Source organism: Alosa pseudoharengus, unplaced genomic scaffold (assembly GCF_046254945.1).
Source record: "Alosa pseudoharengus isolate Yale_2024_CS ecotype anadromous, Long Island Sound unplaced genomic scaffold, YU_APseudo_1.1 YU_APseudo_1.1_scf_8, whole genome shotgun sequence".
NCBI classification, from domain to species: domain Eukaryota; kingdom Metazoa; phylum Chordata; class Actinopteri; order Clupeiformes; family Clupeidae; genus Alosa; species Alosa pseudoharengus.
The window spans coordinates 34,769,781-34,797,662 of NW_027468870.1; the positions used below are offsets into that span (position 1 = coordinate 34,769,781).

General features: G+C 42.1%; 1 protein-coding gene across 2 annotated transcripts; it reads left to right on the plus strand.

Annotated features, from left to right (window-relative positions):
• Positions 1-9,878: 9,878 nt before the first annotated feature.
• Positions 9,879-27,594, plus strand: LOC143112485 (tubulin-specific chaperone cofactor E-like protein). 2 transcript variants are annotated; one of them, XM_076274754.1, is made up of 9 exons: positions 9,879-9,949; positions 12,431-12,540; positions 14,192-14,364; positions 14,582-14,721; positions 15,027-15,205; positions 15,357-15,613; positions 15,856-15,982; positions 16,269-16,385; positions 23,563-27,594. In XM_076274754.1, exons 3-9 carry the CDS (start codon positions 14,223-14,225, stop codon positions 23,873-23,875), a joined length of 1,275 nt encoding a protein of 424 aa, XP_076130869.1. In that variant the 5' UTR covers positions 9,879-9,949; positions 12,431-12,540; positions 14,192-14,222; the 3' UTR covers positions 23,876-27,594. The 2 variants fall into 2 exon arrangements, with proteins under 2 accessions (XP_076130869.1, XP_076130868.1); XM_076274753.1 differs by having other exon boundaries at positions 9,881-9,990.
• Positions 27,595-27,882: the final 288 nt, after the last annotated feature.

Sequence of the window (27,882 nt, forward strand, 5' to 3'; positions counted from 1 at the left end):
CATTTCAAAACACCCTCCACTCTCTCTCACAATAAAACTGTGTGCATCTAGTAGACCAGTGGTTCCCAACCTGGGGTCCGGGGACCCCACTAGGGGTCGCCAGAGATTGCAGGGGGTTCGCACAATGTTGCCTGGGCTGAGGTTGTAAGGTTACCAAAATTATATTTGCGCACATTAAATGTATAAAATCCCAATAACACACCCAATTGGATAATCAAAATTCTGTATAATCGAAATTAAAACATATTTTTGTTCCACATTTAAATTCATGTAGTTATTTTTTACCTCTAAGTTTGTAATTAATCACTTTATTCTTTTTGTGTGTGTATGCGGGTATGAGTTTGGGTAGGGGGCCCTGGCTTGTCTTAGACTTGTGGAAAAAAGGTTGGGAAACACTGTAGTAGACCATTTCCTCACTATGTGTTTCTTGTAATTAGAATTATTGTAGGCTATAAGCAGGTCAGTGTGTTGCGTGACAATTTAGCATGGGAGGTGACAACACTAGAACATTTTGCATGTGTACGGAGCTAGTGTTTATGTCAGTACTAATGCATAATAAATCTTTATGGTAAATGGTGGACAGCAGGTACAGATGATGGAACAAGATAAACGTTGCTTTTAGGGTCTAGTTAGGTTTTGTCAGCAGTAAGATTTTCACTAACATTATGCCTAAAGGTCAAATGGGCCTTCCAAAAACATAATCTACAGTTTTATAGAATCTTTAAACATTGGTTTGTGTAGTTTAGTTAGCATTTATTAAACCTTTAAATTAAACACCATAAGTGGTCTTGTATTTTAATACTTGAAGCATGAATTTATGAGGAGTTCTATAGATTTAAACCTCAGCATAAAACACAATCCTATAGGCTAAACATCTTCACATGAAACATAAACAGGTGCGGGAACATTTGGGAAGGTCTTTAATTTTATTTTGATTGGTTCAAATACCTCACCATACATTTACATCATTCTCCATAATCACCACAGGTATTAAAATGGTATGATTCCTGCATCCATGTTTTTTAACAGATGTGTGAAGCTATGGTGATATCCAAATAACTAGTCTGAAAGCATTGCCATAATTATTTAAAATGACACTGTGAAGACCTGAAGCAGCCTATGTGGCATCAATATAATTTACTGCATGCAAACAGATGGCAAAATATGTAAGGCTCTTACAAGGCTTTTACATAATACTTGAAATACTCAAATGAGTTCAGACAACAAGGGCAGTGTCATAAGAACAAGAAACAGCCCTGTGCATTTTTGCAGCAGGACACTTATCCCAGAGCATTTTGCTGTGGTCTCTGTGGAGATAAAAAAAGAGTATAGGAAAAGTGTCACAATATGCTTTAATTACATAGGCTAGGATACTGTGTTGGATTACTTGGGTTATTTGTGTCTAAATAACCTATTGGCATTATATCTCCAACATTATTATGCGGCAATTAAGGTTTCTATTCCATTATTTGTGTAAACAAAAGGACAGAAATGGCTTACTCTTGTCAACAGTAGCTACTTTAGAGGATTCCACTGTTTGTTTGATGGTACATTTGAACTCCTGGGGGTTGTCAGGCAGTCCTGTAAGAGACATCTTACAGACCTTGTCCATCATGGTGACATTAGCACGGTTTACGTACATGGGATCTTGCTTCTCATAAGTGGTGGCCACAATCTTGTTCCCTTGTGTGAACCTGCATGTGGGTGATGGTGTCTTAACTGGGTTGAAGTTGCACTCCATCCTCAGGTTATTTTCTTTCGTGATGCAGGAAGTGATGTCTGTAACTGTTTGGGCTGTGGCTAGACCTGTGAGGCAACAAAAGGACTACTGCTTTCAACTAAATATGACCAGGATATATTTATTTGTATTTTTTCTGATCAAGCATGTCCATTGGTTGTTGTCCTTTTTTTATTTTTCTTCCTTGACTTAGTTATCTTGACTACTGCATGAGCACTTTAGTACATTTCCAAGAAAAACACAAGGTTATCTTACCCAACAGACAGAATGTGGCAATGATGTACATTTTCCAAACTCTCACAAGCTAAAGAAAAGCGTTGGGAGATAAGTTTAATTAACACATTAGGCAGTCTATGTTGTAGCCTAGGCTAGGCTATGGTTTCACATAAACAACAAAATCTGAAAGGCTAATGGTGCATAATAAATACTATATAGGCTGGATTTCTGCTGTCAAATTGGCGATTGTTATGAGGAACAAATGAAAAACCTGTCATTCACTTCCTCGTATCTTTGTCTGGAGTTTCTTGCAGCTGAATTTCCATATAAAGACCAGAAAAGCAGTGAGGTGGCCTGAAGAGGGTGTGGTCACTGTTCTGATAGCCTCAGATAGACAGCATTTCAACTTAGGCTAATCATACTTTCTCACAAACCTATCATATAATTTCTCTAAAATGTAGCCTACATAAAAAAAACCGTGTCATTCTAATGCAGCCTAGTTTATCTCTCCAGTGAGCAAGTCAAGACATGTCTGGATTCCTGATTGACGACCATCTGAGTGTCTGTGGATATGAGAGTTTTGTTTTGTATTTGTAAGGTTTATCCAGCTCTAGATGCCATTAAGTACAGGGGAAATGGTCAATATTTCTTATAGACTTGACATAAACTTGACATTGATTGACAGTCAAAAACTGAACTTGCCAGGTGAAAGATATATATATCTTTAATACCATTACATTCAGGCTAGCGCATGCAGAGGGCCGTTTAAAATTCTTACCTTTGGTTGATTGATTTTAAATTGGAGCTTGCAAGAGCCGTTTAAATCTGTTCGCTGCTAGGAGGAGAGTGATCGTGTTCCGCTGAGAGAGCGCGCCTGCGAGAGAGACGCCCTCTGAACAAGCTGTGTCATGTTAAAATATTCTATTTGCCCATACCCGCTTTCAAATGCATTCAGTCCACAACACTGGCAGTTCTACCGTTATCTAGTTTTGTCAAATGACAATAAAGCCTATTATCCATTATTTATTAAAGGCTATAAAACACATTTTGAATCTTTCTGTTTTGTTGAAACTTCCTCTCCTCAGTCACAGATTGTGCATGCTCGGTGCATAAACTTGGTGTAGTAGGCTAGTGCAACAGGTAAAATAAGTTGTTTCTTTGATAACCTGACATTCTCCCAACTTTTTAAAGTAGCATAAGTTGGAAATGACATGCTATCGCGCACCCGTCCTCTGGAATAATCTTCCTACCTCAATTCGACTAGCAGACACCCTCCCTATTTTTAAGTCTAGACTTAAAACATACCTCTTTACTGCCTCCCATAGTTAGGTATGGTGCGTGGAAATTCACCCACCTCAGGGTTTTTTGGAATGGACCACCCTGCTGAGTCCTCGTGTGACTGGCACCCCAGTCGCACGTGCGATGGTGGTCACTGACCATACCTGCGCTGGTGTCGACTACCCCTCACCATGCCTTAGTTATGCTGCTATAGCATAGTGCTGTCATGGACTTTTCATGTGTCACGCCGTACAACCCCCCCCCTCTCCTCTCCCCCCTTCTCTCTCTCTCTCTCTCAACTCTCCCTCTCTTGCCTATTCCCACCATGGTATACTGTAACAATATATAGTACTACTGATTACTTATTGACATTAACCATTTTGATTTTCAGTAATACTAACCCACTCTACATCTCTCTTTCTTCCCCCTTACTGTACCTCACTTGTGAGGTATATCATCACCAGTCATCAACCATCCGTGTGTTGGCCCTCCTCTCACCCATCTCATCTGAAGTCCCATCCTCGACTGCCCTATTACTGCCCCCTAACTGGACTCCTGGCCCGTACAGCCTAGCGACCCACCACCAGCCTATGACAACTCTGCCCGGATTACTGGCCCATCCACCAACCCACCACATGCCCCTCGAAAACTCCCTTCCCCTGGACAATCCCAACGCTGGACTATTGAACTTTCTGTCACTAAATCAGGAATAACGAACTACCATAACGGATACGTAATCATCCCACCTCTTGTAACTTTCAGCTCAAGTGCTTAACACCATGTCTTATTCTCTACACCCGACTATCATATGCATTTGTCATGTATACAGACCTTACTGTCATGTACTGACCCTAGGCAGATGGGTCAGGCCCTTGAGTCGTGGATCTGCTCGAGGTTTCTTCCTATATATATCTCCAATTCTAGGGAGTTTTTCCTCGCCCCTGTTACCCATGGGCCTCTCTCTTGCTTTCCTTTTCTTCCTTTCTTTCCTTCTTTCTCTGATTGCCTACATTCTGTAAAGCGCCATGATACATGTGTTATGTTTTGGCGCTCTATAAGCACAATAAATTGAATTGAATTGAAATTTAATACCTTTAGCTCAAGCGTGGCAGTCATGTCACCTGGCTAGGGTTACAAATATCTTAGTAATATCATATTAGTGTGATTTGTATTGTGCAATGTTTTTTTTAACTTAAGAGGGGCAACTGACAAGAGAACCAGAGAGGCATACCAGTCATAACATCTTTATTTCTATCGTTTGCCATTTTTCTACATTGACAGCCAGACGGAGGGAGAGAGAGAGAGAGAGAGAGATATGCGTCTGTGTGTTGCAGATGCAAATTATTGTCTTGATTATAATGATTGTTGATGCATTGCCAAGAAAGAAATCTAGTGCAATATAACAAAAGGCACAAAGTGTGAAAGCCATGCATTATTTATGCCTGTATAAGTGCTTGGTAAGCAAAGCAGTGTGTTGAAAGAAGCAGTGGTTTCCATTTATCCATGAACCAGCTTGGCATTAAACACAGTTAGAACCAGCTTGGCATTAAACACAATTAGAACCAACTTGGCATTAAACACAATTAGAACCAGCTTGGCATTAAACACAATTAGAACCAGCTTGGCATTAAACACAATTAGAAGCACAGCTGAAGCAAAGGTGGTGGCACAGTGAGGAACAACATATACGTTCCATGGCAGATGAGAGCATGAGAGTCCTTCAAAGTTTTTACATGAAGCCTCAACGTGTCTCAAATTTCTTACGATTTTTGCAGAGAACAGAGCACCCACCCACTGAAGCGGAAACACACTTTAAGCTGAAGCTGAAACAAACTTCATTTCTCCCTCTCTGCTTACACTGCCCTTGACCAATCTGGGTGATCCTGATATTTCATTTCAGCATTGCATCGTGTGTGTTTACATTACAGTACATAGAAACACAATCTATCGGGCGATGCCCTTCAGCCAGGTTTGTCCTCATGCTGACACGCTCTGAGGCAAAAAATTAAGATCAAATCAAAGAATAATACAGCACCCATTAGCTGGTTTGTTTTCAGAGATGCACTACAAAATGTTTCAAGCAAAAGCTTAGTAGGCGTGAGAGTAATGGGAACAGCCATTAAAACCTATTGGCAAGAGGCCGCAAAATACGTTCCTTCAATTTCCTTGTATCGAACCACTGTTGCAGTATTACCAATCAATCAAGGCTCTAGGCCAGTCTGTTAAGGATATCATTTGACTGTTAAAAAATACAAAAAATGCATACAGAAATGATGCTGATGATTATCATAATTTACCATATAATGTTCTGGTATCATTGTATATGCAGTGCAACTATGAAAACAATTACAGTAAATGATTGTAAATCACATATAAATATTTGCTGTAAAGAACCCTCAAAAAAGTACAAAAGTTTGAGTGTAGAGCGAGGTCTACTAAAGAGAAATACATGATGCGTAAGGCTGCGGTCCAAAGGAAAGCGTGAAACAAATGATGAACTGTGATAAAAGCTAACATTACAGTGTGATACACACTTGCAATTAAAGGTAAATTATTACATAACAATGCTGATTCCAAAATCAGAGTTTGAAGAATGGGCTGATGCCAAACGACTTACAAACTACTGATTAATACTGATGATACCATGTGATTATATGTGCACAGGTCAAATACTGTATACATGTATTGTGTGCACAACTTTATGGAACATTATTTGACACTGTGTTTTGACAATATTGAGTGACAATATTATGTGTCTCTTCTGAAAAGACTCATTTAGTAGTATCTCCTGATTAGTTTATGATGCTATGTTATAGGCGTAGGATACAACTTGGAGGCTGAATGTCACATACAACAGAGCTGAGTTATGTTAATACATAAACAGGCTCCAGTACTGCATGGCAAAATACAAACTAATGATGCAAACAAGTAAGCACTCTTGAACGCTCAGGGGAGTATGTGTGCGTGCTCATACAACATTGGACCATCTGTATGCTCCAGTCAAAAATAGCACCATGCCTACAATCTCTGAAAACACAATCTAATCTGATGAGTGACACTCTAACCGTGGTCATGCTAGTGATCATATTAAAATCTAATAAGTCATCTTCGCTGACGCCATGTTCTATATTACTTTGAAAACGGGGAGAGTCTGGTGGAATGGATGCATTCAATTGTGCAATGCTTAATCATGTGCCTATAGGAGAGTGTTGTAATCACTAAACAAATTAAAGAAAATAAATGCGATAAGATGGTCTTCAAAATCACTTGGACCCACTTCTCAGTTCACCATACAGTCAGAAACCCCAAAGAAACAGGAAGTGATATCACAATCCCAAGAAGCCATGTCCCAGTGTGGAATATTATGCTTATAGCCGAGCAGACAAGAACATTTCCTGCAAAAGAAAGAACATACACTGTGAGTGAACAAACACAGCTAGCTTAACGATAACTGTTTTTTACTTGTTGACTGTTTCATGGTAAACATATTTTTATTTCTTGTGACATAGTATGACCCTAGCCCTTTCATTTCAGCGGTGCTTAAAGCAATACTGTGACAGTATTGAAACAGTGTTGTTTTAAGCAAACCACTGCAACAAAAGGACCACAGAGTGGAATACTTGTTGGTCTTACCAAAGCAAAGACACTGCTTTATTGTGACAATATTGTTTTCATTAGAAAGGCCAGACTTAAATGCCCACATATTGCCTTTTTTTCCACACTTCCCCACACCCCACACAAAAGGATAAACTCTCACACTGATTCTCACTGGGATAATCCACTTAACACACACTGCACACACATATGCGTGCCTGAATGATTGACATGTTTGAATTGCTATGTTGCAAACAGCACAGTTAAGAATGGAATGCCATGGCGTTCCTCCTCAGTAACACTTCTGACTTGTAACTTGTGTTGATATATTTCTGGTTTCTTTATTCCTCTGTGATAGTAAACTGAAAAGCTTTAGGGTGTGGACAAAACAAAACAAAACATTTGAGGATGTCATCTTGGGCTTTGGGAAACACTGATCAACTTTTTACACCATTTTGACACATTTTATAGACCAGAGAATTAATCGATAAATCCAGAAAATAATCATCAGATTAATCTGCCCTTCTTGATTTGGAGCAGCGGCTGGCCTAATGTATAAGTATTAGACCAAACTACTTAACTCATTTGTTCCACTGAAAGAACTATACTGAGGGTATATCTGGAAAACCTCAGAGTAAGTATTGTACATTTAATATATAACAGCAGCATATAGGTCAATAGTTAGGAAAGTCCTTAATCCAATAGGCCTACTTACTTTGGTGAAACGCCATGCTGTTCTCCTTCCAACTACTTCCTTGATACACCCTGCAAGTGTAAGTGTAGGACCTTTCATCTGCCATGGGAGCCCAGGTGAGGCGGCATATGGTTGGGGACACCAGCGATACATTGGAGCGCCGTCTGACTTCAAGAGTGGGAATGAGGTATGAGGGAGTATTGGGATATGTTGTTCCGATGATTTTTCCATCCTGCTTGAACTCACAGTAAGGCCCTGGAATTTGATCAGTGGCTGGAAATTCACAGTCCACCCTAAGGTTCTTCTCTGTATAGGTGAGACAGGAGTATATCTGAGGACCCCTTGGTGTGAACCAGAACCCTGTTACTGAGGTGGATAAGACTAAGACACAGGAAAAACAAACCATTACTTGTAATCATCAGCACAAAAGCATCACAACATCCAGAAGCTGGATATATATGTCCAAATAAAGCTTTTTGTATGTATTCTAATAAAGATATGTTATTGAACAGTTTACGGCAGGCTAACTTGCGGCTGACGGGAATATCTTACCTAAAACGAGACTGGCAATTGCAGTTAGACGTGCATCCATAACGTCGTCTTTGGTCACAAGGTCTTGAACTCCTGCAAGAGTAGTTCACTTTGGCAGGTAGGCAGGCAAAGACAAGTGGAATGCTCTGAATGAAAAAAAACAAAAAACATACATGCTAAGCAGAAAATGGCTACGCGCAAAAATGAATTATTATATTGAGTGCTGCACGGGAAAATACTGTAGCCTAGGCTTCAAAAAAGGATGCTTAAGCTAAACGATTGGGCCTAGGCTGCAACTGAGGACAACAGAAGGCACACGGACCCACCTGAGTCATCTCCCATGCTTAGCATCCTCGTCCTTTTTAAATTATACCTTGGTTATGTTAATGTAAAGGGATGAGAGATAAACTGCCCGAGGAGGAAAATATCAACGAATAGGGCATCTGTGCGTGAAGCGAGGGCTTTCTGAATAGTTGATGAGCGTGACAGAAAGATAGAAGGAGACAGAACCTAGCCTAGCCGTTCACGACGTGAAGGGCAATATAGAATAACCGGAACGCTACACTTGTTTCATTCAGAGAATTCAATCAAAATACTGTAAACAGCATTACAAAACAGTAGGCTACATTATATAGTCCACCATTAGAAAACTATTTCTTGCACCTTACCGTAATCTGAAGATGCACAACCGTGCCCTTCTACGGTCCCGACGAGGAGAGCACCGGTATCCAAAACCCTGCCACTTTAAGCGCGTACTGATACTACTTTTGCCACAGAGCGCAGATCAAGGAAATGCAGACACCAGCAATAATATTTGTAATAAATTATGTTTTAGGAAGATAATAATTTGAGTTAGATCTAATTGTAGACTGGAGAAACAGATGAATTAGACCATTTATCATCAATAGCCTATACATCAATTGATCTGTAACATCGGTTTCTCTCGGTTTCTCTTTTTTTTCTGTATGCATGCTCTGTTATGACATTCAATGCAACAACCTGACTGAATACAATAGCCTGACATGACATTTTGTACTGATTAGAATACATAGGCTACAGTATGCAAGAATGCAGTCGGTGTAGAACTCACTTACAAAAGAGTTCCAAACGTTAGGCCTACAAACCAGAGCCATATAGATATCTATCTATAAGGCTCTGCTACAAACTACAGTGTTGTGTTCTAATCATATGGACTGTAATCACCAAAGATTCTAGAACAGAGCTCCGCTCTAGAATCTTTGGTAATCACTATGGACAGTTTTGTGATTAGAACGCCATTAGAGTGAGTGTGTAAAAAATAAAATTCTGTCTCTATGGTTATGTTATTTTACAACAGACAGAAACAACATCTCTTGATGGTCTTGTGGAAAATGTTGATAGCAAAGATTCTAGAGCTCTGTTCTTGAATCTTTGGTTGAAGGTAAATTGTAGAAGTTAATCTTAGGCTTGACCACTTGAGGGCAATGTTGACCAGGATCCAACAGAGTAGACATCGTTTTAGGCCTAATTAACAACATGTTTATTGTTTGCCTAAGTTAAAAAGATAAATCGCCGTATGTACAGCTTGTCATTTTTTTATTTATTGGAATATTAGCGACAATTAAGCAATTAGGTTATGTAGAAAATTCCAACGCCATGTTTCTCGCCGTTTGATGGTGATCAAAATGCATAAAAATACATTATTTTAGTGTCTTATGACACCTGCGTAAAGGTATAATCATGTGTCATCTGTAATCGAGGTATGAAATAAAATGTCCTTCGCCCAGCAAATGTTTTGAATTGAATTCACAAGTAGTACGTCATTTCCTGCACGAGGAAGCCCTTAAATGTGTCAACAGATCGCAAAACAAATACATACAGTAACAGTTAAGAGTTGCGCTCGATGGTCGGAGTCAACGGTAAGAGAGCTGTGTTGGTGGATTTCTCGGAATAATGCACCGTGAGTGTCAATAGATTTTCTTGGGAAATATTGCATGACGACAGGCAGTCAAAATAAATGTGGAAATTTTGTTTTTGTGATTCTGATTCTGTTGACATTCACACTCTCCTATCGATTGCCCCAGCAGCTACGTCGACTTATGTTAGCCAGCGATAGCAAGCTCGCTAGCTTTCCAAGTCATTAGTCAGCTTAGTCAAAAAAGGTTTCTAAATATAGCCAGCTAGCTAGAGAGTATAGTGTACTGTAAGATCTATTACATATGGACAAGAAAGGCAGTATACACGGTCCACATACATGGACAATAATTAGCCAGCTATTAAATACGTGTCCTCATTTGTAGGTTGCTGTTTGTCTCTATAAATGTGGTGGTGGTTAGCTAGCTATCTCTGTTGATTTGTGGAAACAAGCCAGTCGTGCATAGCCTATTTTTAGCCATCACCAGTGATATTTGAACTATGTTAGCTAACGTGAACCTAATACCTAGTTCTTATCTGTAAGTTAATGTTGAGGAATGCGGGGCTATTACACAATGCGAGCCGTTGCTTAGGGAACGTTATTGTTTGTAATCATCCATCGAACTTAATTGTGGTACTTCGTTGATGAACGTTTCCTGGACAATGTTATTGTGTCGATGTTCCATTATTATGACAGATAATTCCATAGACTGTATATACAGTCTATGGATAATTCTCACAACTTCTAAACTATTGTCTTGTGCCACTAGCAGGCTTTCCAGAACCTCAAGGCCATTGTGAGGTATCTGTCACTGTAACGGTGTTTTTTCTGTGATTCGCTGTTGCTTAGTGCAACAAAACGAAACAATGTCTTATCCAAGGCACGTTTCAGAAAACTACCCAGGCCTTCTACTAAACAAAAACAGGGCCTACTAGAGTTTAACCTGCAGGTTGCCATGGTTACGTCCGAGGTTTGCGGTAGGTTCAAAACAGTAGTGTTGTCATGGCAGCAAGTTTTACATTCTCAAACTTGCCACTGCGCAGCTGTTTTGTCGGTTATCAAACCATCAAACACGACACCGGGGAAAAACTGCCATGGTTTAATTTGTCCACAAAACATAGTAGGTGACGGAGTACATTTTAGAGGATAGATGTAAGAGACGGCTGTTATTGATTAATGATTACTGAGATGTTAAATGCCTGAAAGCAAAGGTCCGTGTGTCGTTTGCTGTAAAACAGATCATTGGACGACTTGAACGGACAAATAGAATGCAGCAAGCTATCCATCTATCTATGAGGCATTTAGGGCTAAAAAAACAAACACGGTCCAAAAGTTGATATTGGGCATCCTTAATGACAGCTGCTGCCTACAAGACATTGACAATCATATGAGGAGGAGAATAATATTCTGAGAGCCAATGCACAGTTTACATCCATTTGCACACAAAGTTTCTGTCAGAAACTTAATATCCTAAGTTATTATTTTCTTTACTTGTGTGGATGCTTGTGTCTTTGGTGATCTATCTATCTATCTGTCTATCTATCACATACATACCAACACATTTATGTTTATTAATGTTAGTGGTATTTGGCAGACACCTATTAGTTAAAAAATAATACTTTAAAATAAAGTTGAACAGTCTACATTAAGACTAACAATAACAGTAATAATAATAACATCAGTATCAATAATAATATCAAATATCAACAATGAAAAGTTTTCATATGAAAAAAGCCACAGCTCTGTAAGAGTGCAAGGTGAACAGGTAAGTCTTCAAACATTTCTTGAAAGTCTCAAAACTATCACAAGAACTTAGAACATTAGGTAGCCTAACTCATTCCACCAATGAAGAATGAGGAAAAGAGTCTTGACTGTGACCTCTTAGCATGAATAGATGGTGGACACAGCAGGCGGGCTGAGAGAGCATGAAGAGCTGGATCATAGAATTCAAATAGCAGGTAGCAGATCCAGTAAGTGTCCTATAGGGCAGAGTGAGGGATTTAACTGCTATAGGAAGCTAATGAACAGTTACTAACAGTGTAGTTACATGTGTCTTTGGCTTAAAAACCAGACGTGCAGCTACATTACATGTATTATACATATATAATACAAGGGTGTAGTAATGTGATAAGCCTTGACCCAATCAACCGTAAATCTCACTTTAATGTCCTCGACCTCTATTATCTAAAGGTTATTCGGATATCTAATGGGCATAACCTACAATTTCCCATTTTGGTAAACATGTGACTAGAAATCAAGATAGGTTTGCAAGATTTCAAGTAGCCATTTGGGCCAATAGTTGGTTATGCAAGCCTTTGGATATTTGGATGAAATCTGCTGTACCAGAGTCTGTTAAGTATACTTTAGAAAGGGGCTATTGTCATGTCTTGTGATGTCACAATGCAGTGGTAGAATGGCCTCTGTGTGTGGTCACTCTCTCTAACATCTCTCTGTATGCCTTCTTCTTCCCCCACCCCTTGTTCAGGCATTTGATGAATGGGGCGTTTGGTGAGTCCCTTCCCATCACCACAGACTCACCAGGCTTCATTGTCAAGATTGGAATCCTGATTGATTGACTTTCCTGTCTAACCGGAGGTTAGTTGAGCTGCTTTTTATTTCATCCCTGGCAGAAGATTGTCTTGGGATGTTTGCTCTCGTTGGCACTTGAGTTTACTTTCACATCCAGTCTACTAGACTTCACAGCCAATTCATAAAAGCACTTCTAGGTGAATAGGCTTCACTGTGTTTGTAAAGTTGTAACTTGAGATTGGAGCCCCATATAGTTTGCTCATATTACTCTATTCATGGTGATACCCATTGTTTTTTCTACTTCATTATTGCCTCAGAGGAGGTACTTCTTAATAAAAACCATCCCCATCAAAGAAAAAACAACCTTTTACTGATTCTCTTAAGTCGTGACTATGAGTCATAGGATTTTCTGCAGTAAGTGTTTGGCCCATCATTGATTTTAATTTATTTCTGTAATGGATGGACATTATCATTCCATCTCTTGTGAGTGCACAAATGTGTCTGAGGAAATATCATATGAAGATGGCAAGGTCATTCCGACAATAGCAAGCCAGATATTCTAATGAGAGCAAAAACAATTTAGTGCAATTACTTCAGTTTTTTTGTTTTGTTTTACAATTTAAAGATATTTTTATAGGTAACACATTTTAGGGTATTTTGTGTTGGTACATGGTCATATGAAGAACTGATATACAGTTTTAGCCAGACAACAGAATGGCTTCAAATATATCATCATTAAATTGTTCAAAAATGGTGTAATTTGAGGATGGCTTTAAAAATAGTGACATATTTATAATGAATAGAACAACGTAGTACAAAATCATATATACATTTATTATTTTTTTATCAAAGTACTGTACAGAAGTTTGCAAAGTAGTTAAGCTTATTGTGAATTAGCCAAATTCCGTACAGCACTGTACAGTCCAGGCAAAGTAACTCATTTTGTAGCCAAAAATAGAACTAATTGTAATATTTTTTTTCAGCATAGATCATTTCTATGAGGTGTCCAGAACACCATACTAAAAGTCCTAAGAAATCCTAGTTGAGGAAATATGTTAAATTCTCATCAATCCGAGATGTGTGCCAATAAGGCCAGGCAGCAATACACCCCAATGGGGCTATTTTATTCTTTACTCCTATCAAAATGAAACTTTACACAATGAAAGTGCCCAAAATTACATTTTTGTTGTATTACAAGTTTCGTTTGTTGTTTTGGACACCTTATAGAAATTATCTAAGCTGAAAGTCATAAAACGCTACTTTGCCTGGACTATGTACTGCAGTCAAACTGTTTGGTTAGGCATTATCATTACCTGCTGTGCTGTTGGCTGGTTAGCTTGCCAGTTTTGGACAAAACTGTTTACCGCTACTCAACTCTTAGGCATGTAGAGGAACCTAGCCTACCAGTTTTACAGGATCTTTTTGTTCTGTATGCTTGTCTCACCATGCCCCTCATATAACTGCTCTTCTGTAAAGCTGGGGGAACTGGCAGAACAAAATCAAAACTCTGTATTTGCTTAAGACTGATTTTCATGTTGCCTTCTGTCTTCTGCTCCCACATCTAAGTTACTTGTTGAGAAAGTTTTACGTTCAGTTCCATTGCAAAACGACAGTGATAGACTGTCAGGTCAATGTGATGCATACTACTGACTGTCTTTTTTCTATGCTCAACCCCTACACATATTTAACTACTGTATTCCGGTGTGCTTATGTGAAGGTGTTCCTGTGAAAGACGCCGGGGGGACACAATGGACGGGTCAGAGGAGTTTGAGGGACGCACCATGGTTGAGGTGATCACTGACAAGTACAACCTGGAGAACTTCCCCTACTGTCGTGGGCCCGGCACGGGTGTGGTGGTTCTGACCAGCCCACAGAGTTCTCCAGTGAAAGGTAAGTCACGTGATTATATCTAAACGGTGCCCAAACTGTCCAAGCAGCATACTAAAAGCCCATCTAGTTACCTGAGAAAGGTCTAGCATATGTGGATTCAGGGGAATGTTAGGACAATTCCAAGGTTCCTGCACTGACCAACATTATTATTATTGGTGGGGGCGGGCAATGGCAATTCAATAAAGCTAAAGCCTCCATGGCAACATCGTTCTCACAGGCCAGCTGAACTTGCCTCGAGTGCTCGTGCTGGACAGCTGTGGAATCACCCAGGCTGGAGATGAATCAGAGGTTGCCACCTTCTGTGCCCATGTGGTAGAGCTGGACCTTTCAAATAACCACCTGCAAGAGTGGGGGGAGGTATGCAGTAATCTATGGCTCCTCATCACAGGTGTTGTGTGGGTGTGGGGGTGTGTGCTGTCAGCAGCACAAGGTAAGAGTTCTGTCAGGGTGTGAAGTCCGCAGTTGGCTCTTGCAACACGTTGTTCACTTGGTTCTTGCTGAGGAAAAGTAACTTGACTCTTAATAATATATTATAGAGAAAAATATAACACATGACTTAAATGGCATTAATAGGGTCATTCATGCCGTTCCCATGGTTCCTAGCTACTTTAGATTTTTAATCAAGGGGCAAACCTTCCCGTGCGCCTCCTGTATTGTCTCAGGTCTTGAAGATCGTGTCCAACGTTCCGAAGCTGGACTTCCTCAACCTCAGCATGAACCCTCTGAGTGGGTCACAGCTGGAGCATGAGACGGAGCCTTTTCTAGAGCTGCGCCACCTGGTCCTCAACAACACCCACGTGTCCTGGGGAGTCCTTCACAAACTCACTCGGGAGATCCCAAAGTAAGAACCAGTCAGGTCATTATCAGAGCTCAAACCGACCTCACGTCTGTCGATTAGAAGACTTATTTATTCTGTCATGGGATTTGGCAAGTGTATTATTGATCTTCAAAACCTCTTTTTACATCTGTGTGTGTGTGTGTGTGCATTGCAGGCTGGAGGAGCTCTTCCTATGTCTGAACGAATATCGGTCCGTCCAGTTGTCCGATGTGCCTTGCGCCTCCCTGCGGCTATTGCACATCTCGAACAACCAGCTGCAGGACTGGGCCGAGGTGCGTAAGCTCGGCCTCATGTACCCCGGGCTCCAGTCCCTCATCCTCGCCAACAACACGCTGACCTCCATCGACGAGCCACAGGAGTCTCTCTGCCGCCTGTTCCCCCAGCTGCGCTGTATCAATCTTCATAACACGGGTATGATGGGCAAGCATATGCACGCGCGCGCACACACACACACACATACACACACACACACACACACACACACACACACACACACACACACACACACACACACACACACACACACACACACACACACACACACACACACACACATATACACACACACACACACACACATACACACACACACACATACACACACACACACGCACATTATAGTGCTGAGGCCATGAAATATTTTTGTTCTCAAGGTCTGAGTCGTTGGGAGGACATTGAGAGGTTGAGCATGTTCCCCAAGCTGCAGGAGGTCAAAGTCATGGGGGTTCCGTTACTGCAGTCCTACAGCACCACAGAGCGAAGGAGTCTCGTGGTGGCACAGTAAGTAGCCCAGACGCACTCCAAGTAAGACTACAAATGAAATTCAGTAAAAGTGTGTGGATGTCACACACTTCACACCCTCAAATGGTTCACGCAGTTTTGCAAACTTCACTTTGTAGTTGATTTTTTTTTTTTTGTGAGTATTTTTCTATGCATATGGTGCAAAGAATCCATATTCATAATGGTTTACAATTTGGTTCCATTGATTCCATTCTGGATGCATGGTCAAGCCAGTTATGGTGTGGTTCTTGTGGCCAAACAGCTGACCCTCTGTTGGATTCCACAGGCTCCCTACGGTCACGGTGCTGAACGGGAGTGTGGTGACACCAGGAGAGAGGGAGGACGCCGAGCGTTTCTTCGTCCGCTACCACGTCGAGTATCCTGAGAATGAGCTACCTAAAAGGTACCAGCAGATGCACTACTAGCTGCATCCACCACATGTGATCGCATGTGCATTACACCCACCTATAGACAGTGCAGGGGCCGTGTGTACATTGTGGGAATGCCCTTCCCCCTGGGAGCCATACTGATAACCTCATGCTGTACGCTGCTTCGACAGCTAAAATAGGAACTACACATACTGCCCGCCCATTCACTCATGTATCTAAGAATATCCTCTTGTAGTATCCTCTTTTATTGGTCCTTGTGTTTACGTCCTCTTTTTGAAAACAATTCTACACTAAAATGATGAATAAACATTAAAAACACAGAAAAAATAAACATTAATAACACAGATCTTCATAGTACTTCATTGGCAGAGAAGAGAGTGATTTATGCATGTACTACAGGCTCTCTTGGGAGGTTTGGCTAGTCTCTCCCACTGTGGAGACATTCCCTTTATTTCAGTCAGTCACCTCTCTCACTTTTTTAATCACGAGACGATAGCATCTCTGATCCAACATGTCCTCGCTTCCAGGATCCTTCACTTGACATTAAGATGCCAGTGTACCTTTAAGCTGATAACACCAGATAACTTTGGCATGTCTGACCTTATCCTCCATTTATGGGTGGCATTTTCTTGGGTGAAGTGCACTGTGTCACCTCCTACCCCCATCCTGTTTAAATCACACTCCTCCTCCCTCGCCAATCAGATAGGAATTCTGTGGGGGTCCGGGCAGGTGTCTGAAAATGGATCGCCCACGCCTTTTTGCCCACCAACATTCCACTTAACCTGGGAGAATCCGGCGGGAGGCATTTTCGGGGAAAGCACAAAGTGGACTCCCCAAATGGGGAATCTAACCTTTGGGGGACAATGTGGCCAGTCTCTCTCTCCTCAAAGGCTCCTTTGTCTCAGAATACTCCGATCGGAAAACTGATACACAAGGTGGCAGGTTGATTTATTTTTTTATTTATTTTTACCCCCCTCACCATCTCCCCTCCACCTTTCTTTTACTTAAAAGGGACTGAGGTTGTAGCACTATTTTTTTTAGCTCTCCATCTCCTTTGCCTCTTTCTTACCCCCACTCTGCTTTTCCCTTCTTGGCCTTTAAGGGGATTAAAGAGCAGCTTGTCATGTGTAACAGGAGCACATGCACAGCAGGCCACAAATGAGTCGTCATAGCGATTATTACGCAGTCATTTCACAGTGGGGAGGGAGGCTGGTTGGTGGCTCATATCAGGGAAGACGGGTGAAATGGAGGGTGGAGGTTCTAGAACGGCATTTACACCATTATGACGATGATGACTGAGGGTGGGAGAGGTGTGGTCACTGAGTTGTAAACACTTCAGGTAATGAGAGGGCTTCCCGACAAATCCTACTGTGTCAGTGCCAGATGATGATCTGCTGTCGATGAATCAGTGAACGTGAGTTCAAGTGATCTTGGCAAATTCACAAGTTCAAATTCCCACCTCCCTTCAAGATACGTTTCCTTTAGCTTTGAAAAGAGTTGCGTTTTGCCCCATTGGGTTTTGTTGTTGCTGTAGTAGTTGTTGTTGTTTTTCTTTTTATATTGTCCTCCCCTTGTAACAGCCATGTCTCTGAGGATTCTGTTTTTAAAAAGCCATGCCAGTTTGAGACAGTGGGGCAGTCTGTGGTTCCCCTTTTGAACTGGTGTGCCCACTATTGCCCCCACCCTCTCTCCATCCCAATCCAAAGATCAGAGCTGGTCACAGACTCTCACATTTATGTCGCCGAGAGAGTGGAGATCAGACACAGGCCCGGGACACCTCAGTGCCTTTGAGTAACCGTAACCTTGGCCTGAGAGGGGAGAGACAGAGTGGGAGAAAACGAGACTCCCTTTGAGAAACCTTAATCGCGCCTACATCAGTGTTTGGCTGAAACAGAGTGTTGAAGGGGGGGATTTAAAAAGATGGGTCAGGGTGGGTAGGTAAGGGGGGGGGGGGCAGTACAGATAGAAGTGAACATGGAAGCTTGACCGCCTTTGAGTAACCGTAACCCCAGCCACAGATAGAAAGCAACTGTGAGAGTCTGCAGGCCAGGCTACCTTTGAGTAACCGTAACCTTGGCTATCAGCGCTTGGGCTTAAGACCCATAATGTTCTCTCCCTCTCTTTCTCTCTTTTGCTCCCTCTCTCTCTCATCAAATGGGGATGGGGAATGTGGATTGCGCACGGCAGAGGAACTGAGGGGCCGTGCCGCCACTAAGCAGCACCTCACCTGTGGCACTAATCTGAGGTCTTCATTAAAAATGAACCGATAAGAGTTGAAAAGAGCGGAACGCGAGGGGAACGATATCAAAGGTCGTAATAATACAGCTTTAATCGTGGCCATGCTAGTTCTCAGCAGTTCGGGGATGGATGACGGGGAGATTAGAGGCAGTTAGAGGCAATGGAATGGCTATATGACTATGGAAGGGATTGGGGGGTGGGGGGGGGGTGGAAAAGGCAGCAGCAGCAGGAGCGTAAAAAGATACACAGAGGAAGAGGGGTTAGAGAGCTCCAGAACTCTCGATGGCCTTTGAGTAACTGAAGCCTCGGCGACGGGTGCGCTGGGCATAATCTGCCCTCTGATGCAGAGCGGGGCGAGGTGAGGGGGAGACGGAGGAGAGGCGAGAGGGCTGAGAGATGCAGGCGAGAAGGAAGGCCAACGGGAGGAATGGCTGGAGGACGGCAGGAGGAAAGCGAGAGGGGTGCATAGGGTGATGGATGGGAGAGATAGTGGCCTGACTCGTGTAGAGAGGAAACTTGGATTCGTTTAGAATTCCGAGTGCCCTTCAAGTGTATGGTAGTTTTAGAAATATGGAGAGTTCGATGGGGAGTAGATACGATTCATGTCCTATTGTTAGATAGGTGAAAGAGTGAAAGAATGGTAATGTAGTTGATGGTGTTGCTCCGAGTTTACACCACAGAATTCTGGTTTTGAGTTCATTTGTGTGCTTTTCATTAGAACCAATGGTTAAATCACATAAAATAAAGTGAATTAACTGTGTGTGCAAGTGCCTAGACATTTTTCTTGCTTCTGATTTTTCTTTTTTTTTTGGGGGGGGGGGCATCTTTACATAAGCAGTGCAATGAAATTAACCTGCAGGTACCTGACCTGCCAGTAGGGTGTGCTACTTAGGACATTATTTCAAAATTAGCATTTTAATATATCACAGTTTCAAAGGAATGCACAGATTTGTGAAATATTCTAATTTCATTTTACATTTTTGAATTCCTATATAAACTATTAACATTATCAAAGTACACTGTAATGGAATTGTTTTTTCCCCTTCCTCAAGGAAACATTTCTGACACAAAGACCTGCTTGTTGTATGTGGTATCACTCTATGTTCTTGCTCAAATGATTTTGTCGACATTATGTACAGTCAGGCATTGAATGTAATACAGTCTCTCTGCTATTGTCTGGTGTCATCTTAGATACTACTAATGACTGGGCGAGGAATCCAGGGCACCTGCGTTATCACTGCTAATGTGATTTAGCTGCGTTTAAGAGTGCTAAGCGCACTAAATGAAAGCTTTGAGTGAGGCAGGTCTCGCGGACAGAATGGCACTTTGTACAGGCTAAATTCCCATGGCAGGGCAGTGAGCTGTAGGCACAAACCCAGGCCTGGGGCTTGCTTTGTGGGCAGACTTTTTGGGCAGGCAAGGGGAAATTGCTTTGATTGGCTCAGCTGTTACAGTAGCTCTCAAAGCAAAGTCTTTCTTCCAGATTTTATTTAATCGTTCCTGGGGCCTTATCTCTCCCACAATCCCCCTGTGGAGGGCGGAGGGAGGGAGGGAGGGAGGGGGGTGAAAGCTTTCTCACGGCAAAGGACTCGTTGTGCTTCAAAACCCATAGTCTTTCTCTCTCTCTTACTCCTCCCCTCTCTTTCTCTCTCTCTCATTCACTCAGGCAGAGGCCCTAAGACACAGTTAGTCATACACACATAATCAGACTCACTCTCTCAGTTAGTGCTCTCTCCATGCCCCCAGATCCCCTCTGTTGACCCTACTCTCACATAACTTACACTCACCGCCGAAAGCTCTTCTCTTTCATTCTTTTAAAATCATCCTTCTGCGTCAGTGCTCGCCATCCAGAGACTTGGAAGTGATGCATATGACTCAACCCAGGCCCAGTGCTTCCCGTAACAGATCAATGTCGGAGAAGTGTTGTAGACAATACTGGCCACTTGTGTGTGGTTCCGAGAACAGACGGACTTGAGCCATGCAATTTAAACGAGTGCTCTGTGCCCAAAAAAACTTGTGGTGTATATGACTGGAAGAAGGCTGCACCCAGTTTCCATTTTTTTGTTTACCAGTTATGCCTTCTATTGTTCCTGCCCAGAGAATTATGTTTTATTAATCTGCACGCATTTAAATGGGTGAAATGTTCAAGTAGTTTGCCCATAGGCATCATGTGGCATTTAAGCAGGCCTGATAGCGCTCCGGCGCCACGCCAGATTTCCGGCGTACCGACGTGTCTGGTGGGGGGGGGGTGGGGGAGATCAGGGTTCGTGTGATCTCATGTGCAAATTTCTTTTGTGTTTCCCATAAACTACGAATGTGTTTTCCACACTGGCAACGTAAAACATAGACAAAGTCATAGAGTGCAACTTTATGAAGCCAGGGGAAGACACCAAACTTGTCGATAAAGGACAAATGACGCTGGTCTTGGATAGAGGAGGTGGATAGAGACGAAAAGCCCTTTGGAAGCTGGTGTCAAAAACTCCGGCAACCAGGTTTCTGCACTTTGTGCGCAAGGAAAATATTATATGGAACTAGAGGGGAAAAGGTGCTGCCACGGCACGAGTTAGACCCTAGTCGTCAAGCAGCTGTCCGAGCAATAGACCTCTGAAGTTCGCCTACAAAAAAGATCCAAAACGGCCATCTTTGCCCATATAAGGAGATCCGGTTGTTAATTGAAGCTAACTACCTATGGCAAATTGCATTGCAAGTTAGCTCTGGGGTAGCAAAAATCTAAGTGTGCCGCCTTCACTTATCGGAGATCACAGTATCCACTCGAAGGCAGAGGACAAACGTGTGTTCAGGAAAACGTCTGCATTTCAGACTTTTTCATCCCCACGAGACTTTAACAGGTGCGATTATTCAAAATCCCCATGTTATTTTCCCATAGGAAAAATCGCCAGATACCGGATGTCAAAGATGGCAGCTTTTTTGTAGGCGAACTTCAGAGGTCTATAGACCTCTCCAGAATAAGTCCCGCCTCCGTAACTTCCGTATCCATCCAATTTCCGGGCGTGGATTGTCTATGGGGAATAACATGGCGTTTCGAAATATCATACCGGTAAAACATCTGTAGGTAGCGAAGTTGAAAAAGCTGGTGGGCAGATTGGCCTACACACTTCTGCCATATAGTTTCCACTGGATTTTTTGATTGTCGGTGCCGTTTAAGTAGTATACTATAGACTATACTACTCAAACGGCACCGAAAATCAAAAAATCCAGTGGAAACTAGATGGCAGAAGTGTGTAGGCCAATCTGCCCAGCAGCTTTTTCTACTTTGTCACCTACAGAGTTTGACAGGTACGATCTTTCAAAACGCCATGTTATTTCCCATAGACAATCCACGCCCGGAAGTTGGATGGATACGGAAGTTAGGAGGCGGGACTTATTCTGGACCTCTCCAGAATATATCCCGCCTCCTAACTTCCGTATCCATCCAACTTCCGGGCGTGGATTGTCTATGGGAAATAACATGGCGTTTTGAAAGATCGTACCTGTCAAACTCTGTAGGTGACAAAGTAGAAAAAGCTGCTGGGCAGATTGGCCTACACACTTCTGCCATCTAGTTTCCACTGGATTTTTTGATTGTCGGTGCCGTTTAAGTAGTATACTATAGACTATACTACTTAATAAACGGCACCTCACGTAGGTGGCTGTTTACTCGGCCGCTCTTCCGCACAAATTCGCGTCAGGTCGCTCCGCTCAATTTCGTTCCCAGCTTCACTTAAAAATCATCCCGCTCCAGTGAAATCGCTCCATGCTCGCTCCAGTTTAAAAGAGGGAGAAATAAATACAAGCCGAATTGTCACCTTAAACAGAAAACTTAAATCCCAAAGAACCAAGAGCAATGGCAGTTTCACTCATAGAACATTTATTTTAAAATGCAACACCGATAGTGCATCAACGAACAAGCTTGGCAACGTCAATACACATAAGCGTAAAACTAAAGGGATCAGTGGGATTAATTGCCTAAATAATATAGGTTTAGCATCCAAGTTCTACTTTCAGCCTTCTAGCCTACTTCATATGAAGCATATTCAAATTGCTCACGTTTTCTTTGCTCTCCGTAGCACACTCTCATGTTTCCGCGAAATGTGTCTTCTTAGATTCCAAAATGACTCTTTACTCACTGAAACAGTGTCACCCACATGGTCTACATTGTATCTAGTTGTTTTGTAAGAATAATACACTTGTATGACTTATCAGTTTCCTTTCTAAAATATTTAGCGAACTCCATCCCCATCAACAAACTTACAGACCAATATCTTTCCACTAGTCACTTTGTGTCAGAAATTAGCGGAGGATAAACTCGCCCTCATGAATCTGTCTGTCTCGAGGCATGCAGGCTATCTTATTACACGCCATCTCGCCAGAATTTAAAATAAATCTGTCCGACAAACTTAAGAATAACATGTTTAAAATAAATAGTACATATTTTGCAGAAAAATGAATGTCTCCTTGTTCATGTCCTTTAGTCAATGGTTAGGCTACTAATCAATTCCTAGTTTACTTTTGAGTATTATAATTGCCACTGACCTTTCTTGGTATGGCTGTAGTATCTGTAGTCTCAGTATGCTATACAAGCAATAAGTATGCAGGTAAGTGACTAGTTAAAAGCAGGGATGGGGTCCCAGGAGCTCTGGTGCTCTACACAAAGATACTACTGTAATATAGGCTTGTATTGGGTTTTTTCATCTCATGTCTGAATGATGTCCATTTATATCCACAAAAGTCACCAGAATCTATCATCTAAGGGACTATTTATCAAAATCTTCTCCCAGGGGAGCACACCCCTGGATCCCGCTTGACAATTATGTTGATCAGGGCATATACCGGTATCTTGGTTTAGGGGCCCGCTTACCTCCCAGGGAAAAAGTTCAGGCTCAGGATTTTTTCTTCTATCACCCCGTTTAAGTGTATAACACCTGTCCGACATCCTCTCTCTGATGTGCTCAGGTACCACAGCCTAGTGGCTCAGTACGGCCGACTGGAGCCCCTGGTGGACGTGGACCTGCGCCCCCAAAACAACGTGCTGGTGGACATCCGCTACGGGGACCACGCGGAGCAGGTGAGCCTCAAGCTGGGGCAGACGGTGGCGGAGCTGAAGAAGGCGCTCAAGCCCCTGCTGCAGCTTCCGTGCAACAAGATGCGCGTCTACCATGTGCCGCCGCTGCAGGGCCCTCAGGAGCTCAAGTACAACAGCCGAGCCCTGCACTCCTACAAGATGCGCGACGGGGACGAGATTTTGGTGGTGCCCAAGGATCTGTGATTTTTTTCGCCGTGTGTGTGGATGGGGGAGCGGAGCGGAGCACCAGCATACGACCACCACTGCAGCGAGTATCAGTGTCCAGCCTGCCTAGCTCCCAAGGGGACGAGAGGTCCAAAAAACATCCCACGCACAACCTCCCCTCAAGAGCATCCATAGTGGCCTTGTGGGCCTGATCTTGGTGGTCTTTTAAATAGAGAAGTAGGAAATGCTTGGCCATGTGTCATGACAAAGAACAATTTCTTTGTTTTCTTGTTTTTATTTGTGTTGGCTTTAACTTGTTCCTGCTACTCTGACTGTGTGTATCTTTGTGTTTGTTGTGAATGTGGGGTGGTCAGAGAGAGAGAACATCTCAGGAACTGCTGCTGATCTTCTGAATATATGGCTCAAAGAAGATTATTTTATTTAAATTTTTTTGAGGGATTTTAACTTGTTTGAAGTGGTATACTGAAAGTATGTACTTCACCCACATGCATGTACTGAAACACAAAGGGTCTCAAAGGGATCAGTATCTTAGAAGTGACTGAGCACGTATACCTCAAGGCTGCCTGGAGTCAGACTCTGAGAAAGGGATAGGGAGGCTTGGAGGCTTGAGGAGGGTAAATGGGGGAGAAGGGTGGTGGGGGCTGCCCACTGAAGCACTGGACCTTCAGCTCAAACTCTCCCATGAAAACAGCAGCAGTGGAAGTCGATGGAGGCACAGCCACAGTGGCTGGGTAGGTATGTGTGTGTGTGTGTGTGTGTGTGTGTGTGTTGTGGGGGGTGGCCACAGACAGTGAACCCTAACTGGCGGGGGGTAACCGCACACCGTCAGCTCTGTCCGTGCCACTTCCCCTCCGCTTGGGTTACAGCGGGTTCACCCAACGGGCTGCAGCCCCCTATGGGTTCGCATGTCCCCCTGTCACAGCCACAGCTCGCGTCCACGCGCCCGACACCTCCATTAGCATCGGTGTCGGCCGGCTGCCGGGACTCCGTTTCACAGCGGTGACCAGCTATTCAGCCGCGTTGGACCAATCAGCGCCTTTGTGGAGTCCTTTTCCCCACCTCACCAACCCACCCACCCACCACCTCCAGCCTCCCATCAGACCATACATGTAGATGAGTCCCTACACGCCACAGTGCACTTGTGTTGATGTGTATCCAGTAAGTTTCTCTACAGCCAACATCCCATTTACAGTGGTCCAAGACAAAAATTCCAATTTCTTCCCTCTCTGGTAGCCATATTATGACTATATTCAAATAATGCTGGTATAAGCTCAAGTTGTCATGCTTGTTGTGATCACAAAAATATGCTTGATTTTAAATGATCATTGATGATGTTTATGATTATTTTTATCCTTCAACTGATATTCAGTGTCTCATTGTGTTAAGGTTTTGAGCTTAAAGGGGCACAGAAGTTTGTAGAAAATTAGATTAGATTAAATTAGACATCTGATAAGTTAACATTTTTAACCATATCATTATTATTCATGTATTACAACCCCAAAGAAATCAAACTAGGTTGGAGAGGCTATGGAAGGGTGCTGTCAGGGTTTTTTGTTGTGAAAACAACTTAAATGCTTATACATTTAGAACAATACATAAAGGGTAATAGCTGACAGTTGTGCTTGTTTCCTCTATACAATTTTATTCTTTTTATGTTTTTATTGACAATTTAGAGTGCCCAGATATGTAAACAGATACAAAAAGGGAAGGAAAGGACAGAAATTGATTAATTAATACTGGATAATGCAGGTTATTCCTCAAAGTCATATCATCATTGTAAGTCCAGAGATCTCTTTTTATGACAAAAACTACTTGCTGCACCTCTAAACTATTTTGGGGAAACTTGCCAATGATTTGCCAAAGAAATCTGGTCCTAGCATCCAAAGCTCTAAGAAGTATATTACATGCTTCAGGCTCATACATGTTAACTGTTGTGAATTTACTTATGATACCATTGAGATTTCTATCATGCTTAACATGATAAAATAACATGCTAACGTGTCCCCTCAGTTGTCAAGCCAATAATATACTCCAGGCCAGCAGTGGCACTACAGAGCCACAATGAAACCCAATGTGCAATACAGCGTTGTTTTGCCAACTGAGGGGAAACACTTCAGCAGTTCACAAGGGATAGCATTGTTGAGCTCAGTTTATATTATGATAACCAAGTAAGAAAGCATTATTATAAACATAGCATTATTTAGCAAGGGGCCAAGTAGCCATTGCTGCTTTTGTCACAGTACTCACTTTCCCCCCCATGCAGCCAATTTATTCTTCTCACTATACCGATAGGTGGTTGAGAATATCAATACTTTCCACCTAAGCAGTGATCAAACATCCAGTGATGTCTATCTTTGCTTATGTTCACTGTGCCCATTCAATACCACTTTTTTTTAAATCCCAACAACTATTTGTATTTATTGACTTATCTTTCATTTCATAAGCAATGTGCTGGTAATATTAACAATGAAAGAAAAAAAAAGGAATTAGATTTGTATTAGGTCTGTTAATGCTGATAATTATTGTTGTTCTATCACTCATTTGAAATGTGTTCATATATTGATCGGAAGTATGCTTTTGAGCTTGATCTATGTAGATCAGTGGACAAGATGGGAAAGAGAACGTCTGTCCTAGACAGAATTATAATAGCTACAGGCAAAGGTAATCAATTGCACATGGAAATCATGGCCCATAGTTGGAATCCTGGACCATGGGAATCATAAAACATAGTTTTCCACAATATTCTGTGCCCCTCTCATACATCATTACACAAATGTGAAAATGTAAACCAAGTCCAACATGCACCAGGTTTCTTATTTTACACGTCAGACCTTTTGTTTTACCACATGGCTTCAGTTACTCTCTGCACGTCTCAAAGTGTCTGATACTTGGGGTATTTCCCCCCTAGCTTTCCACTTTTTCCCAGCAGAAAGGCCCTAATCTGAGGTCTGGTGTGTTATGTGTCTGCTGCCCCTCCTCTCTGGTTTCAGTGCTCTGCCTATGCAACTCTACACCAGAACTGAGTGTGAACGGGAAGCTCAAGACCCATTAAGAGGCTCAGATTGGCCAGGAAAGGTGTGGGCATGCGTATTGTGCATATAGAAGGATATGGGTTGGTGTAGGGCTACATATAGAGTTTAGACCCCCTTTGCCGTTTTTACATTCTGTCACTGTCTAATGGTAAAATGCTTTATTGACTCTATAGTGCAAAATCAGCAAACCTCAGAGTCGCACAGATTAAGAAACTGATAGTAACTAAGTAATATAAGAGATTATGTAATTATATATAGAATATATAAGATATTCTTTACCGTAATGAACATTTAATGTATTATAAATAAGGACTATAGAATTACACACTTACTCTGTCACATTACTTTCTCATTCTTATCTCATCCCTGCCTTTATTTCTTACACCTTGAGGGGGACCTGTTTCATTTCTGGTCTGTTGTCATCTGATTTTTTTTTCATTATTTCTGCCTTGCTTTTAACTCATATCGGGCTCCTTGTTTGCATTATCACTGTCACATGGTCACCTGCCTTTAAACTCTTTTCCTAAACAACTTGATTTGACTGGAACTATGAGTAGAAAATACACTGCTTTCCTGTCCTTACAAATGTTTTGAAGATGGTATGTGGAAAGAGCACATGGGATTTTAAAGTGATTTGATTATTGTGTAGTTGCATTGTGTGATTGTTTTCCTCATTTTGAGCAAAAATAAACAATATTTGATGTATTTCGTCCAGGAATCATTGTGTTTAGTATTATTTAATATGCACTATTATTGCTTCCCACCATTAGAAATCTTTCAGTGTGACTTGGTGTTTCCGCCATGAGTGGTTACATAAGTCAAAACAATGGTGAGCACTTGTTGCATTCACTCTCTTTTAATTATCTCCCATGGCCTTGCCCACTGTGTCCAAGCTGCAGTGTGAAAGTACTTCCTTGGCCGGCTTTGATTTGTTTTGGTGCTGGACAGAGACCTCATCACTGGGCCCAAGTTACTGCATCATCCAGCTGGAGC